We start from the raw sequence: 15,508 nt of genomic DNA on the forward strand, positions 1-15,508 counted from the left end.
ATCCGCACTTCTTGGATTAAGGACATTCAAACTCATATAAGAAGGCTGAATCATAGGGTTGGAGAGATGGGTTTGTGGTTAAGACTGCTTGACCTTTAAGAGTGCTTGAATCTTATAGTATATATTATACAAGCATATTTTTCCTAAATATAACCCATTCAGTCTATAGGATGTTACTTGTATGTATGTTTTTAGAGCTGACCATTGGGTATTAACCATTTGGCATGCTCTTCCCCAGGAAGCGTTTCCCATATTTTCAGCATTCCTTGCTTGTTTACAGTTCTTTGTATAGAGTTGAAGCCTCTTGGACTTTTCCCCATGCATTTTGGCATGCCTATTGGTATCATTCTTATTCAGCTCATGTTTAGACAGTCATACTGGTGAAACTTTATGGGTGTAGCTCCTGACATTAGTAACCTACACAATCTCCCAGAAAATACCCTGATATCAGGTGTAAGTGCTTTGAGAACACCTGGTGAGCCTCGACATAGATGTTGGGATATTAATAGTAGTAACACTATACTGACTGTCTCTGTTATGATAGTTTCTTCCTCGGAGGCACCTGAGTGGAATATCTCCTAAGATACAGATGTAGGGGCTTTCATGATTTAAGGAAGCGTGCTCTTTTTCTGCAAGTGGATTATGTATTTAACTTCCCTCATCACTAAAGTATGGTTTTTATTTAATTTTATTTGCTTATTTTTTTATGTAAGAATATTTTTCTGCATGTGTATCTGTGCATCATGTACATACATACTTGGTACCTGTAGATGCCATAAGTGGAACATCGAATCCCCTGAGACTGGGGGATACTCACCATATGAGTACAGGAATTCGAACCTGGGTTCTCTGGAAGAACAGCCAGGGCTCTTGACTGCTTCTCCATGTCCCCAGTCTCACTGAAGAATGACATGTAATGATTTCATTTTATACTATAAATGAGAGTCTTTGAAAGGTGGCCAGTGGATGCTCCAGTTCTGAGGGCCGCAGTAACTGCTGGTGGGTGCAGATGTCCTTCGAGTAGCCCTCTATGCTGTTTCTATGGGTCTCATAAAGTGCTTTTAAAATGGTAAATGTGAATTGATATGTTTTACTCTGATTAAGAAAATATCAAAACCTCGTGACATTGGTTAGAGCATCTTGAGAAGTAAGCTGAGGGAAGGAAGGGACCCCCATTGTTGCCTACTTATAAAGCAGGTCATAAACTATCTGGTTATTTTTATTGGTTTTGCTCATTTTCTCTTTTAAAGTCTTTTGGTTAGAAAAAGTACAGATCCTGTTTTTACATATACAGTGTTTGTTACTAGTAGCCAATTATCTCTCTGTCGTAATTGGATTTAAAAGCCTTAGGCATCTTAAAGATAGCAATGTGTCACAATAACAGTCCCCATTGCTCATAAATTAACCTTTGATGGGTACCAAATAAAAGTACATGCTATTTGATTAGAGGTGGAAATAGTTGCTTTTTTGTTACAAGAATCTTGGCCACCATTCTTTAAATTTATTGTTTATGCTGCAAAATACATAAACATTGGTGGGACTGTTTGTTTTCTATACCTATTTTCTCTCTTGATTCTGGTGACAAACAGATCAAAATTAAACCCACCAGGAAATAACCCTGGATAATAAACTCAGTAATCAAGTTTGAAACAACTAATCAAGACTTTAGACACATATTTTATGTTCTTGATCAATTTTTGAAAAGGCATTTGTACTGCCTTTAAAGTTTATAGAGTGCATTCCCATGGTATCATGAGATACATATCTAGTAACCTCTTAATGAACAAAAGTAATGATATCTCTTCTAGAGGCAACAGCACAAGCTAGTATGTGCATCAGGTATATAGGTTAGATATACCCAGGAGGCACGAGTTCAGTAGAGTTCAAAAGGCAACAAGCTTTCTCCTGTTTAGAAGTTGACAGTGAAGGGTACTCAACGCTGAATTTATGATAGAAAACTTGTGTGATTTTATTCAAGCTTTTCAATGAGTCCCATGATGAACATACACCTGTCTCTGCCCCTCACCCTGACCTTGAGCAAGAGAAGCACCTAGGAACCCCCCAGAAAGCTGACAAAGCACCAAGTTCAAAGGCTCGAATGAATCTGGACTGTGAGGTGAATGACAGAATGAACCCTACTGATCTATGAGAACTCAAACAATCTCTGAGTAGTAGTCCTTAATCTGAATTAACCCCCGGGACAGGGGGGAACCCAGAGCACAAGTTTGGCAGTGACAAAATGTATATAGTCTCAGGATAGTCCAAAAAAAAAAAAAGTAACAGGAACCTTTCCTCTTTATTTGGATTCTTATTGGGGATGGAGACAAACAAGCTATGCACTGCCTTTGTCTTTGGCTGGCCCATTTTTCAGTGGACAAGCCAGTTGTGGAGCTCCCTAAAGCACCCTGGAGAGCTCAGTCTCTCTTCCTCTTACCTGTTTGTGAGTGACCCTGTTACCTTGCTTTATGAAAAACCAGTCAGAGCAGTTGGCACTCAGCTATGTGTTGTACTCCATACCAGCAGGGTTCTCATGGCTCAGCTTCTGTCCACTCTAGTGGACACAGGGAGCGTGTGCCTAGAAGGTTCACTTACTCAGTGAATACATTATCAGGCTACACTCTGCCAATGCTCTGTTCTAAGCAGTGGGGCAGACCAGCAAAAAATAACCCCTGACCATACGCAAATCACAATCTGGAAGACAGAAACAGAAGTCAATGGTTAAACAGTGGGACTTTTCTAAACTGTGGTAAATGTCACGAGAGAGTGAAGAGCTGGAGGCACAGGTGACGAAAGGCCTCATAGAAGAGCAAAGGTCAAAAGATGAGGGAGAACCAGATACATAGAACTCTGGGAGAGACTGGAAGGAGCCCTGTTATCCATAAGATGACATGCACAAAGGCTCCGTTGTGGAGATGAGATTAGACTTTGAATCCCAAAGTTTGGATTATTCTGGATGAAGATTTGAGTACGAAAGCAACAGGAAAGGTGGGAAGGATGAACTGTGAGACTGCGTAAGCTAGTGAGTCTTCTCAAGCCAGTGAGAAGCAAGCCGTGGAAGAGCTTTTAGCAGAAGGAAGGTGTCTTGGTGTCTTGGTCACCATTCTACTGCAGTGAAGAGACACCATGACCAAGGCAACTCTTATAAAAGAAAACATTTTGTTGGAGCCTTTCTCACAGTTTCAGATGTTTAGTTCATTATTATTATAGGAGGAAGCATGGCGGTGTGCAGGCAGACATGGTGCTGGAGAAGTAGTTGAGAAGTTGAGAGCTATATCCTGATCTCCAGGCAGAGAAGGGGACACTGGGCTTGGCATGGGCTTTTAAACCCTCAAAGTTCACCACCACCACTACCACCCAGTAACATACTTCCTCCAATAAGGTCACACCTCCTAATCCTTGCAAATAGAACTACTCTCTGGTGGCTAAGCATTTAAAATACATGAGCCTGTGGGGGCCATTCTTACTTAAACCACCGTTGAAGGCAAAAATCACTTTTCTAAATTGGGAGAACGGGGGTTGTTATGTGATGAATGAATGACAGGGCTGGGTAGAGATAGTAAATCAGAGAAGTGATGCTGATGGGAACTGGAATGGTGGCCACAGGCATGCGTGAACTCAGGATGTGTTGATCAGTGAGACAATTAAGACATCTACAGATGGATCACTGGTGGTATAATAATGATTAGGACTGGCTACACAACAGATCTGGTATGAAACAGATTATTGTGGAAAGGGGTAGGTGGCTGCCCCAGAGAGAGACAGAGACAGAGAAAGAGGAGTAAGGGGAATAAGAGAGGGAGAGAAAGCAATTGGGTCCTTTCTGTCTGGCACCCAGCTGGTGGCAGGAGATGACATCAGAGATTGCTAGGCAATCTTTAGAAGCAGGCTCCTGGAACCGCCTGTATGCTGCTAACAACTGGGGCATGTTATCCAGGCAGTCTAGCCAAACTGGGCAGCCCAAAGTTTCATGAGACATGCTGTCTTAAAAAATAATACATAGAGAAATTGAGGCAAGCACTCAGGGTTGACCTCTGGCGTCCACACATATGTGTACATTCAATTATGTACACACACACACACACACACACACACACACAGAGTCAAACACTCACAGTCACACACTCACATATTATAAAAACAGCACCAGTGTGTCCACAGTCCCGGATGCCCTTGGTTGTGTTGCTCGTGGGGCAGCTTTCGCACATTAACACTCAAGGCTGTAATCTAGTAGGATTCTTCTCAGCCGACAAGCTGAGAGATTTGGAGTAGTGACTCAGACACGGAGTCCTGCGGTGAGCCAGGCTGAGGTATTTGCATAGGTTTCTAGGGTGAGAACAGAAAGCTGAGATGCAGCTACTCCATACTCAGAGATCAAAATGAGCCCAAACACATCTTGGCTAGCACTGAGAGAGCACAGACAACCTACAGGACTGCCCACCCACCCACTCTTTTCCTGGTAGTTCCCCATCCCAGAGAGCCCTGACCTGTGGCCATTCACCAGGACCTAATTCTTCATTCCACGACTGAAAAGGCGGCCAATGTGCTCAGTTCCCACCTTTCCCTTCCTTCCACAAATGTGTGCTGAATAGCTGCTTATGGTAAGCTGTTGTTTCTGCCCCAAGAACTTTCTAGTCTTAGCTTCTAAGTTGCCAAGTCATTCATTGCTATATATCCAGCTTCTGAGTCCCCAGCTCTACTTGGCCACCCATAGGTGACTTAAAGGATGGCACTGACATGCCCACAGGCAACTATTGAGGATGAGGATTAATCATCATAGTGAACCTTCAGGTAGTCATCTGTAGAAACAGTCAGCCCATCATATCTGTGAGTCTATTAATAGCTTTAACAAACGGAATTGAAAATACTCAGGAAAAAAATACATTGTGTTTATAACTAAGGTGCTGCAGCAATTTTCCTGCTTCATTCCTTAAAGAATACATTCTTTAGATAGCACCGACACCGTATTAAATATTATAAGTAATCCATTAAAGCATATAAGGAGATATGTGGAGGGTGATGGTGCTGTGTCATTTTACAGAAGAGACATGAGCATCAGTGTTCTTTGGTGCCCACAGGCAGCTCTAGAGCCAACACCTCATGGATACTGAGAGAGAACTTGTTAGAGCATCACTGTGCTGGCAGCCCTTATCCCGACCTATGTGAAAATAATTGTCTAATGATAAATCGAGATTTAATTTTTGAACTTGGTGGCTTGCAAGCATGACAGACTATCAGTGAAAGGTGTTCTTGTTCTGTCTCTTGCAACTTGAACTTCTTTCCTCTCCCCACAGCCTGCTCATTTTCTTCCTGCCTTCCTCCAGGTGACAGCACAGTATCGCTTCAGCAGGCAACTTTCTGTCTTGCAGCAGCACTGCCACAGAGCTTTCTGGGGGGGGGAGGCTCACCCCACCCTTTATTTAGTTCTTTCTGGTACATTCCTGGGCTTCCTCGGGTGACCAGAGCACTTGCTAAGATGATGGAGACTTAGTGAGTGAAACTCTCACGTTGAAAACGGATGCCCTTTTGGCTTGGAGCCACACCTATACCAGCCTCAGTGAGGGACTGTCACCAGACCCCATATGTCGATGGACAGATTTCTATACATCTATTCCAAGCTGCGTGAAAGAAGCGATCTTCATACCAGTTTGTACAGTACATTCGGTTCTCAAAAATCTGTTAGCCCTGCAGCCGATTTGCTATTTATGCACATTTTTCATTGTCTTAAAGGGTAAATAACGCTTTTCTGGATCGACTCCAAGGCAAAAGCCAACCAGGTGGCCTCGAGCAGTCTGGAGGCTGTTGGACTATGAATAGCACCAACAGCTGGGTGAGTTGTTTTTTATTTTCCTTTTCTTTTCTCTTAAAAAAAATTATTTTTCCAAGTCCAAGAATAAAAATAAGCAATCATTTAAAAAATACATTGGGCAGCCAAGGTAATTAATATAAATTCAACAGGGAAGAGAGAGTCAAGGACAGGGGGAGTGCAGGAAGAGGGAGGGAGCAGAGAGACAAGGAGAGAAAGAGAAGGCAAGGAGGATTTTAGTTTTAGCATGAGAGGCCTGGAAGGCTTTTTATCACCTTTTGTCCAGACCCACAACAAAAACAAATGAACATTTCTCCCCCAAGGAAATTTGAAGTGAAATGTGGTTATGAAAACACTAAGCATTCTTTTCTAGTAATGGGTCCTCCCTGTGAAACCAGCACATCAAAGAAACCAGGATTTAACTTTTCACTACAATATGATTAAAAAACAAAACAAAACAAAGCCCTATAGCCAAAGGTATTTTTGGAAAATGAAATGTCCTTATGTATTTCTTTGGAGGGAAAAAAAATCTTGCATCAAACCTATGTGTTTGATGTGTTTTTGTGTGCAGTAATTCTTGAACCAAAAACAAAACATCAAAATGTGTGTGACTAGGATGCATGTAGAGTCAGAACTAATCACATGTTTCACAGTTTATAAATCTCAAGTGACTGAGGACTTAAAAGTATATATGTGTGTGTATATATGTATGTATATGTGTGTATATATATATATATATATGCATATGCATGTATATTTGGAGTAAGAAAATCAGACATTTTTAAATCATCAAAATCCAACAAAATAATGTTGAGTGCTGGGTAGGTCAGGTGGCCCAGTGGATAAAGGTATTTGTCGTCAACTCTAATAACCTGAGTTTGATCCCTGGGACCCACATGGGGAAAGGAAAGAGTGATGAAGCTGTCAGCTGACCTTCACGTACAGACTGTAGAGTATCCTACCTCCAAATAAATAAATAAATATGACAAAAACCACACACACACACACACACACACACACACACACACCAAGTGCTTTTATATCTGGAAAGTAGAAAATAAATACCTTAATAAATAATTGAAGAGCAAATGCTCATTGTGGATAAATCAATGTATCAGCAATCTTCAATGCATGTCTCCTCAGATGGCAGCTAGCCGTTAATTTTAATAGATATTACTAAAATAGACACACTGAAGATAAGTGACCACCTCACATTTGTAAAGAATGTATCTTGGAAAAGTCTGTTTTATCTACAATGTATGTTTGTTTGCTCTGCTATGGCAATGTGACAGAGAATCTAGACAATGTGACAGAGAGTGAACACACTGGAAACTCAGTATCTGTGCTGTGTGAGGTAATAACACAGCGCTGACTCATTCATGAGAATATGTGAGTAGGACTCACAGGAAAACATACTTGGAAATCAAATTGTCTTCAGGACTTGAAAACTCACTATTGCCAGAGATGGCTCCTGTTCCCCTTACTAGGTGACCTACACGGAGACTAGGTCTGCTACATCTGAGCAGAAAGTTGAGGATTTCCTTAGACTCTCACCCTGATCTCTACTCACCTACAAGCATTTACCTTGCTTAATTATGAACCACAGTCTCACTCTTACCTGATGGGACACTTTGTTCTACTTCTCTTGTTATACATCTCTTCTGCGTTACCGAACATTCCATCAAAGTAGAAAATTCCACCAGTGTAACACAAACAAATGTAAATTCTATTGGCAATTTGCTGTCTCTGACTTAATTTCTTTCTTTCTGAAAGGCCGTGTCCTCTGTAGCTCAGGCTGGTGCAGAGCTCTCAATCATCCTGCCTTTTCTTAGTGCTTAGGGTTACAGGGGCACACCAACAAGTTTGCCTCCATTTTTTACATAAGTGCACTCCACCAGTGGCTTTTGTTTGCCTGTTTGTTTATCTCTTATGATCTTTTCATGCCACTAACAATGTTCACAGTGAGAAAAAAATTGAAAAGCTACTTTTCAATTTTCACCTCTGGCCTTTCAGAATTTATCAAGGTGAAGCTTGCCCCCCTTCGAAACTGTTTCTTTGCATGGCTTCTAGGATTCTCTGCTGTCCTGGGACTCCGCGTATCTCAGTGGCCATTTCTTTCCATTTTTACTTTCCTAAGTCTCCTGTGCCACAGGCAAGCCACATTCCTGACTTTACTTCATCAATACCTTAATGGCCTTGCTCTGCTTGAAGAAATTAAGCACTGCCTATATGCTTTCTACCCATACATTTCTATTCTCAGCCTCATCCTTTTCCTCTAGATTTGTACATACAGTTGTGTCTCCAGGGTATATAATGGGCATTTCAACCTCCATATGTCTAAAACTCAATTTTAAATATTTTCAGTCCAATCATTCCCAACAGCTTTGCTGCCATCCTCCTCTGTCTAGCCTCACCCAGTACATTTTTAAATCCAGACAGTCATTCCCTCCATTGTTTTCTTATGTTCCCAGTTACAGGCATGGAATATGTTCTCAGTAGGAGATCAACAGAAGTCATATCTTGTCAATTTTCTTTTGAAAACCCTCCAGGGGCTCATAGAATTCCTCTAGCTGGCCTCACAGGGTGCAGCCTGAGGTAGACCTGTTTTACCTCCTGGCTCTTTCCTGTCATGCCTCTCTACCTGCATCAGCATCTTTCTGGATATTTGAAAACATTTTGACACTGGCTGCTTCAGCTTAGGGCCTTTATACATCTTTTCCCTTTATACACTTCTTCAAAGTATCTGTCATTTATTTTCCTTCAAAGGCTTTCTTGAATTCCACCATCTTAATAGGATTACCTTGGCTGTTCTTTTTAAGACTTACAGTACCCTTCCCATATCCGATTTGTTTTCCTATAATACCCTTCCTTTCCCACCAGTCTTGTCTAACTCATCTATTTATACATTTGGCTGAATGTTTTTTAACCTCTCTGAACACAGGATGGGTCTCTTGGATTGTTTTGTTCGCTGATATACACCAAACAAGAAACCATAACTAGATCCTACTGCAAACACGAAAGAACAAGTCATTGAGATTTCACATTATGAGCACAACAAAAGATTTTAGCAAACAACATTGATATAGTAAAATGAATAGGTGTTGAATTTAAAATAGCTGTGTAGGAAGCGTTTGCTAAAATAAGAATGAGACTTGGAATAATGAACAAATCCAAAACACAATTAAAGAGAGCCAAAAAGCTGGAGAAATAACTCAGTTAAGAGGGCTTGCTGCTACTTTCCTCAGAGAGTCCAGACCCACCTGCCTAAGGACAGTGCTACCCACAGTGGACTGGCTCTCAGACACCAATTAGCAATCAAGAAAATGTCCCACAGGCACGCGCACTGATAGAGACAATTCCTCAACTGAGGGTTTCTTTTCCCAAGTATGTCAAGTTGACAACTAACTTTAACTGTGACACTTGGAACATCACAAAACAAACCATAAGTAAAAATTCTACTAAATAATATATCTCATAAATTCTATAAGATCATTTATACAGATACAGAGAAAACATTTGATAAACTCAAGTGCCCATTTGCAGTCAAACCTTTTCTCAAAGGAGGAATAAAGGGGAAGTTTATTTATTTAATAATAAGGTCAGGACCCCATAATAAAAACTTAACAAAAAACTTTTCTTTAAACTGTAAGTATTGAAAAGAAAAACAAATCTATACGTTGCATCACATATGATGCAATCATCTCTACACAGAAATCCCAAAGAATATGTATTCATATTAGAATAAGTAAGGGTTCACCAATGTTGACTTAAACAGAATCAGTATGTCAAACCTACATTCATTTCTATACATTTAGAGCAAACAACAAAACAATACAGAAAGAGACTAGGGAATAAATGTAATAAATAGCTGGTGAGTTATACCTTGTTAATGGAGAGGAATATTGAGTTCCCAATCAATGGGTTAACTGATTGTGACCAAGACAAAGAGCCAAGAAGATGTAAAGACATATACAGGAGGACTTAATTATTTAGGGTGACTCACAGTTGGTATTGTCAGGCCAAGTGTGTGTGTGATTTTGATATATGACAAAGATGTGGAGGACACATCCCTAGGGGAAAATGGATGGACGCTGCAGCAGATGCTTTTGGGACCATTGAATACCTATCTAAACTAGCTACCTTCCTGACACCATGCATTCAAATCAGCTCCAGGGGGATTCAAGCTTATACAGAGAAAAGAAACCTTTTTAAGTTTTAGAAAAAAAACAAACAAAAAAAAAACAAAAAAAAAAAACAAAGACATTGTTTATAAAAATTGAACTAGGGAAGAATTTTATACGACCCAAAATAAAAAACCAAGAAAGAAAAAAATAACCAGAGTACATTAAAATTTAAAATATCTATTCCTTAAAGGAACCTAATCCAAAGTCAGAAGAGAATGCTAGAAACTGGACTTTTATTCTGGTTGTATTTTATGAATACGAAACAGAGTAAAGTTAGTGTACAGGGCGTATTACCAATGGGCCATTTACTTAGAAGCGAATGGATGGCAAGTGAGTGTCCCTAAGGAATATGGGAGAAGAGCTATACCCCAATGATGGATGGGGCTGGGAGGAAATAGGAGCCAGTGGGAAGCCAGTGGCAGAGAAGAAAAGGAAGAAGGCTGAGAATAGGGAAATATGGTAAACTCCAGGAAAAGATTAGATCCTTGAAATGTCATGCAGATTCTTGGGCAAGAGGCTCCTAGTAAGTGCATAGTAGAATGACAGACTGAATTGCTTTATATTTCTTAAATATTTTTTAATTTCATCATAGTTTGATATTGCTCCATGTATATAGTTATTCTTCAACAATTTTAAGTTACTTATATATTTTTAAAATGCATTTTTTATTTAGTAAAATTTCATGTTAGTTTCCATGAGGCACCTAGTGCTGAACACGCTGGGAGTTACTGTAAAACTGTTTTCAGTTACAGTACTAGGCAAGACTTTATGAGATACTGACATAGCTCTAAGGGCCTTGTCTTCAAGATCAGTTAAGAACTTGACATGACCTCTGAAATTTTTAGAGGGCCAGCAAACCAGCAGTTGCTGTATCCCAAGTGGAGAGTGGTTCAGTAATATGCAAGGCCGATCCTTTGAAGATGGTGAAAATGGAGATTCATTAGTCCATCTGCCAACCTCAAGATCCCCTTAGAAGTCACCTTCCTGGTGAACAGCCCAGTGTGACTCCCCTTAATACGTTTCCATTCCAATTCTTCTGCCTCAGATTCTGTCCTTGCTGTGCCTGTGGGGATACCAGCATTTATGAACTCTAATATTTGTAACCCGTATTGGCACAGTCACTATGATGTCACTGGATAAGACATTGCATTCTCAGCAAAGACCCTATAGTAAGTTATAGGCACCATGACTTAAAAACTAAACTCATTTCACTGGAACTTCAGTGATTAAAAAACCCAAAAATGGTTGCTTTAGCCCAACGCACTGAGATGGTTTGCAGAAATTTCATTTTGGATCGTACAGGCTCTGGATTTTATATTGCTGTTTGTGTTTATTTATGTTTTCTTTTCATTTCAGGGTATATGAGAAATAGTCACTTCCATCCTGCCTTCGTCAGCTGACCTTGAGAACCCTCATGAGATGCATTTCCTTAATGAGATTTTGTTTGGCTTCAGTCTTAATTCCTTAACTTCAACTGCCCACCCACTCAACTGAGCAGCTGTGGTGGACAGTTTCTCTGTCATTAGTTATGTGAGGACTCAGAGACTAATTACTGACGCTTGTTTAACCTCTACTACCAGCATAATGTTACCTTATTTTTCCTCATTAGTCCTGCCTCTTATTAGAAGGATAATTAGAGCAATGTTAATAAAATAGTAAAAGGAAATCACGTGACATACAGGATTGTAATAGTTTGGATGCTGTGGGCTTATATCTCTCTAATTGAGTAATTCTTTTTTCTTTACTAATTTTTACATCAGGTTTGGGGATGTTTTGGATTTTTTTTAATTCCTAGTTTCTTAATCTAGGGTTCAAATGTGACCAAAAGGAGATCTCTTATACTTTCATAAGCAAATTTATAAATAAACTTTGAACTACTTCTGTATAAATGAGTCATTTTTAACATAATATTTTTATTAGTTAATTTGGAATTTCACATTATACATACCAATCACCCTCACTTCCCAGGCCTCCCAGATCCGGTCCCTACCCTTGTGGCCTCAATCCAAAAAAAAAAAAAAAAAAAGATTAAAACTGACCAATTTGTGTTATCTGTATAGTCACTAGAGCATGGTCAAACTCCTGGTAGCCAGCCCCTTAAAGAAAAGTGAAGTCCTTCCCCACCCCAATCCCCACAAGTAGCCCTCTATCGTGGAGAGCAGCACTTCAGCATCCTTATCAAAATGTCTAAGAGTTCTCTTTGATGGCTTCCTGTCTAGGTCGTCACTTTACTGGAGAGAAGTTTGTCACAGAAGCCTTCTGTCTCTCTTTCTCAACCTTAAGTCTGCAGTCATTGAAACCACTGCAGAAAAAGCCTCCTTGCCCTTTACCATCAGCAGGAGGATGGATCATGAATGTCCATATGGTATCTGGCAGCAGCACTGACCATGGACATCCACTTAGCCTCCAGCATCAGCACGTTCCATGGACCTCAGCATGGTGTCCAGTGGCAGCCCGGCCCCGGACATCAACATGGCTTCAGACAGCAGCACAGACCCTTGGCATTTGCATGGCTTTTGATGGTAACAGAGGCACAGACCTCAAGTTGGTTCCAAGCTGGACCACGATTCCCAGCATGGCCTTTTTTGGCAGCATGGATCACGGACGTCCACATCGCCTCAGGTGACAGTACAGGCTACACACATCTGCATGGTCCCTGGTGACATCACAGTCCATGGACATCCATATATCCTTCACTAGTAACACAGGCCACAAACATCACCCCCTTCCCCCCCCAGCCTCAGCTGCAGCAGAGCCATGGACCCAGATGGCTGAAGTGGAAGTTTCTGGTTTCTTTGGAAACTCAGCTGTGTCGTACGAATGTTTTCCTGTTTGGATTCCAAGTGTGGGATGTGGAAATGCCCCCCCCCCCAAAAGAATTGCCCCAGGGAAAAGGCTTATGATGTTTGTCAGGAGGAAACCACCTTGAGAGAGGAGTTTGGTTTTGGCTAGCTGGAAAACACCCTTGTGTGGACTCTGAGAAGGGATAAAGAGAAACCTACAGACAATGAGACAACTCTTTTTGTATCCTTACGCTTTGCAATGATTTGCTGTTTTTTTTGCAGAGACAGACACTCCAGAGAACTTTTCATGCTGCTTTGCTGCTTCGGTGGACTTGTGCCATTTGGGCAGAGTCTTGTCGCTTTGGCTGACTGGTACCACAAGTTTTGCTGTTGCTTGCTGTTTGCTGCTACTGCTGAGGTTTGCTGCTTTGCTGTTTGACTGGACTGCTGGTTTCCTGACAACTGAGATTGATATATCCACAAAGAACCCAAAGGCCCAATCAGCAGGAAGTAGTTAAAAGAGGTCTACAGCCCCTTTCCCTACTAATCTCCTACCTAGAGTCTGAGGAGAGATGGGGTTGGAAAGGAAGTAGAGGCATTTAAGAACCTTATGCAAAGTAGGTATTTGAAAAATCTAAGTCTACATGGCTTGGGAGGCAATATAGGCCATATACATCAATATGGCCTCCAGTGGCAGTTCAGGCCTCAGACACTGACATGGTTCAGCCTCCTTACAACATAAGCACTCTATCCTGCCCACCCCGCAATCACAAATTCATTCATCTCAGTGGCATTGGAAACTGCATGCAGCTCACCCCTGCTGGCTTTGCCCCAGGTGGACCTATTGCTGAGACTTTTTATCACAGCCATGTTTCCAGTTTTCATCTTCAGTGACGATAACATGTTTCCAGATCTGGTTCTGTAGCACCAGCTCCTCCTTGTGGTCCAGATGGAGCAGGTGTTGGAGATGACCGACTGGAAGTGCTGGATCTGGGCCTGCATGGCAGCTGAGTTGATCAGGCCACCCCAGCCAGTGGACTCCGCCGGGTGGGGTGAGCAGTCACTAGTGGATCTTCCTTTGGTCTTTATACATTTATTAGCATTGTTCCCCTGCTCTTCAAAGTGGAAAAAAAAAAATCTCTTTATCAGAAAGTCAATGCTTTTATAAAAATTAACCAGACAGAACTATAGATAGCCTCCTGTTTGACTTATAGGTATGAGGGAAATTTACCTTTTCTGTGTTCTGTGAAAGCTAAGTTAATAGGCTTTCCTGTTCAATCTCTGTGACCTTGAACAAGTTCATCATTCCATTGATTTCTATACTGTGTAGTTCAGTCCCACAGCCGCCTTTCCAGACTCCAGGGTGCATTGCATTTAGTCTTCCATAGAATACAGCTTGGAGGAGTGATTTTTATCTCTCTGTCTCTGTCTATCTATTTATCTATTTATCTATCTATCTTCTATCTATCTATCTGTCTATCACATATTTATCATCTATCTTTCTTTCATCTATCTTCTGTTTATCTATAGATACATAGATACAGATGATATAGATAGATATGCAGATAAGTAGGTGATAGACATGTGATAAAATAGTTGGTAGATAAGCAAGTGATAGATAGACAAGACAGACAGATAGATGATAGGCAACAGGTAATTGATAGATAAATAGATATAAAGATAGGTGATAGACAGACAGTTAGTAGATAGATAAATAGATAGATAGATAGATTGATAGATAAAATATAGAGTTTCTAGATAGCTGGGCAACCAATAATACTTTGCCGTATCCAGAGAGCATTTGTTTTACCAAATACTCTATTAAAATTAATTTTTCAAGCTGTGTGCAGTGGCACATACCTGTAATCCCAGCACTTGGGGAGGCAGAGACAGATGGATCTCTGAGTTTGAAGCCAGCCTGGTCTACAAAGAGAGTCCAGGATAGCCAAAGCTACACAGAGAAACCCTGTCTTGAAAAACAAAAACAAACAAACAAAAAGGGTTAATATTCTAAATCTCTATATTCAGGGAACATTGGGATTTGAAATTTTGGGCCATGACACAAGACCAGGGCAACAGAGCCATGCGGAAAACTCCATATTGGGTGGGGTGAAGGTAATGAAGAACAGACGGTGTTCTGGTAATTTCTCTAGAATAAAAAAAAAAAAAATACAGATATTTTTGTTTCCCTGTTCTCTACCAACAGAAACTGTGTGAGTGCTGCTGACACTGATATAAAAGTTTGGTCCATTCAAAACCCATGTTGTTGCCTTATATGAAGAAAGCTGAACCCCACACCCTATGTTGGAACTACTGCCAAGCTAATTGCAAATGTGCTGTGGTAGCAGACAGTTTACTGCTGTGGCAAGCAGCCACTTCAGTCCTACAACCTGCTAGTCTGGCTCCTTCACAGAGCTTTGGTGTGTGTTCAGGAATGGTATTCTCCACTATGGTGATTGTCACTGTGGACCCAAAGGGGTAGGGGAAGGGTGCTTTCTTCTCTTGAAGGCTCTTGGAGAAGTAAGCCTGACTCTCTTTTTTACTGTATGACATTTTCTATACTCCCCAACAGATTTTGTTCATGTATCTGGTTCCACCTCTTTTATTTTTTAAAGTACAGGTATGGAAGATTACGATCCCATGGCTGAAATTATGACTGTGTGTGGGTTGTAAGCATCTTTCTTGAGGTATTCTTGAAGTTTGTAGATGGAAGCCGCTAGGAAAGAAGCGTGAACTGC

The 15,508-nt window shown here is 40.9% G+C and overlaps 1 protein-coding gene across 3 annotated transcripts in view; it reads left to right on the forward strand.

Moving 5' to 3' along the window:
- Epsti1 (epithelial stromal interaction 1) overlaps positions 1-11,876 on the forward strand; it is an 89,027-nt gene extending 77,151 nt beyond the window's left edge. For all 3 annotated transcript variants that reach the window (XM_021655697.2, XM_021655698.2, XM_060391475.1), the window contains 2 exons: positions 5,728-5,827; positions 11,344-11,876. In XM_021655697.2, coding sequence (XP_021511372.1) covers positions 5,728-5,827; positions 11,344-11,352 — 109 coding nt within the window. In that variant the 3' untranslated portion in view covers positions 11,353-11,876. The remainder of the gene's footprint in view (positions 1-5,727; positions 5,828-11,343) is intronic.
- The last annotated feature ends 3,632 nt before the right edge of the window (positions 11,877-15,508 follow it).

Source organism: Meriones unguiculatus, chromosome 9 (genome assembly GCF_030254825.1).
Source record: "Meriones unguiculatus strain TT.TT164.6M chromosome 9, Bangor_MerUng_6.1, whole genome shotgun sequence".
NCBI classification, from domain to species: domain Eukaryota; kingdom Metazoa; phylum Chordata; class Mammalia; order Rodentia; family Muridae; genus Meriones; species Meriones unguiculatus.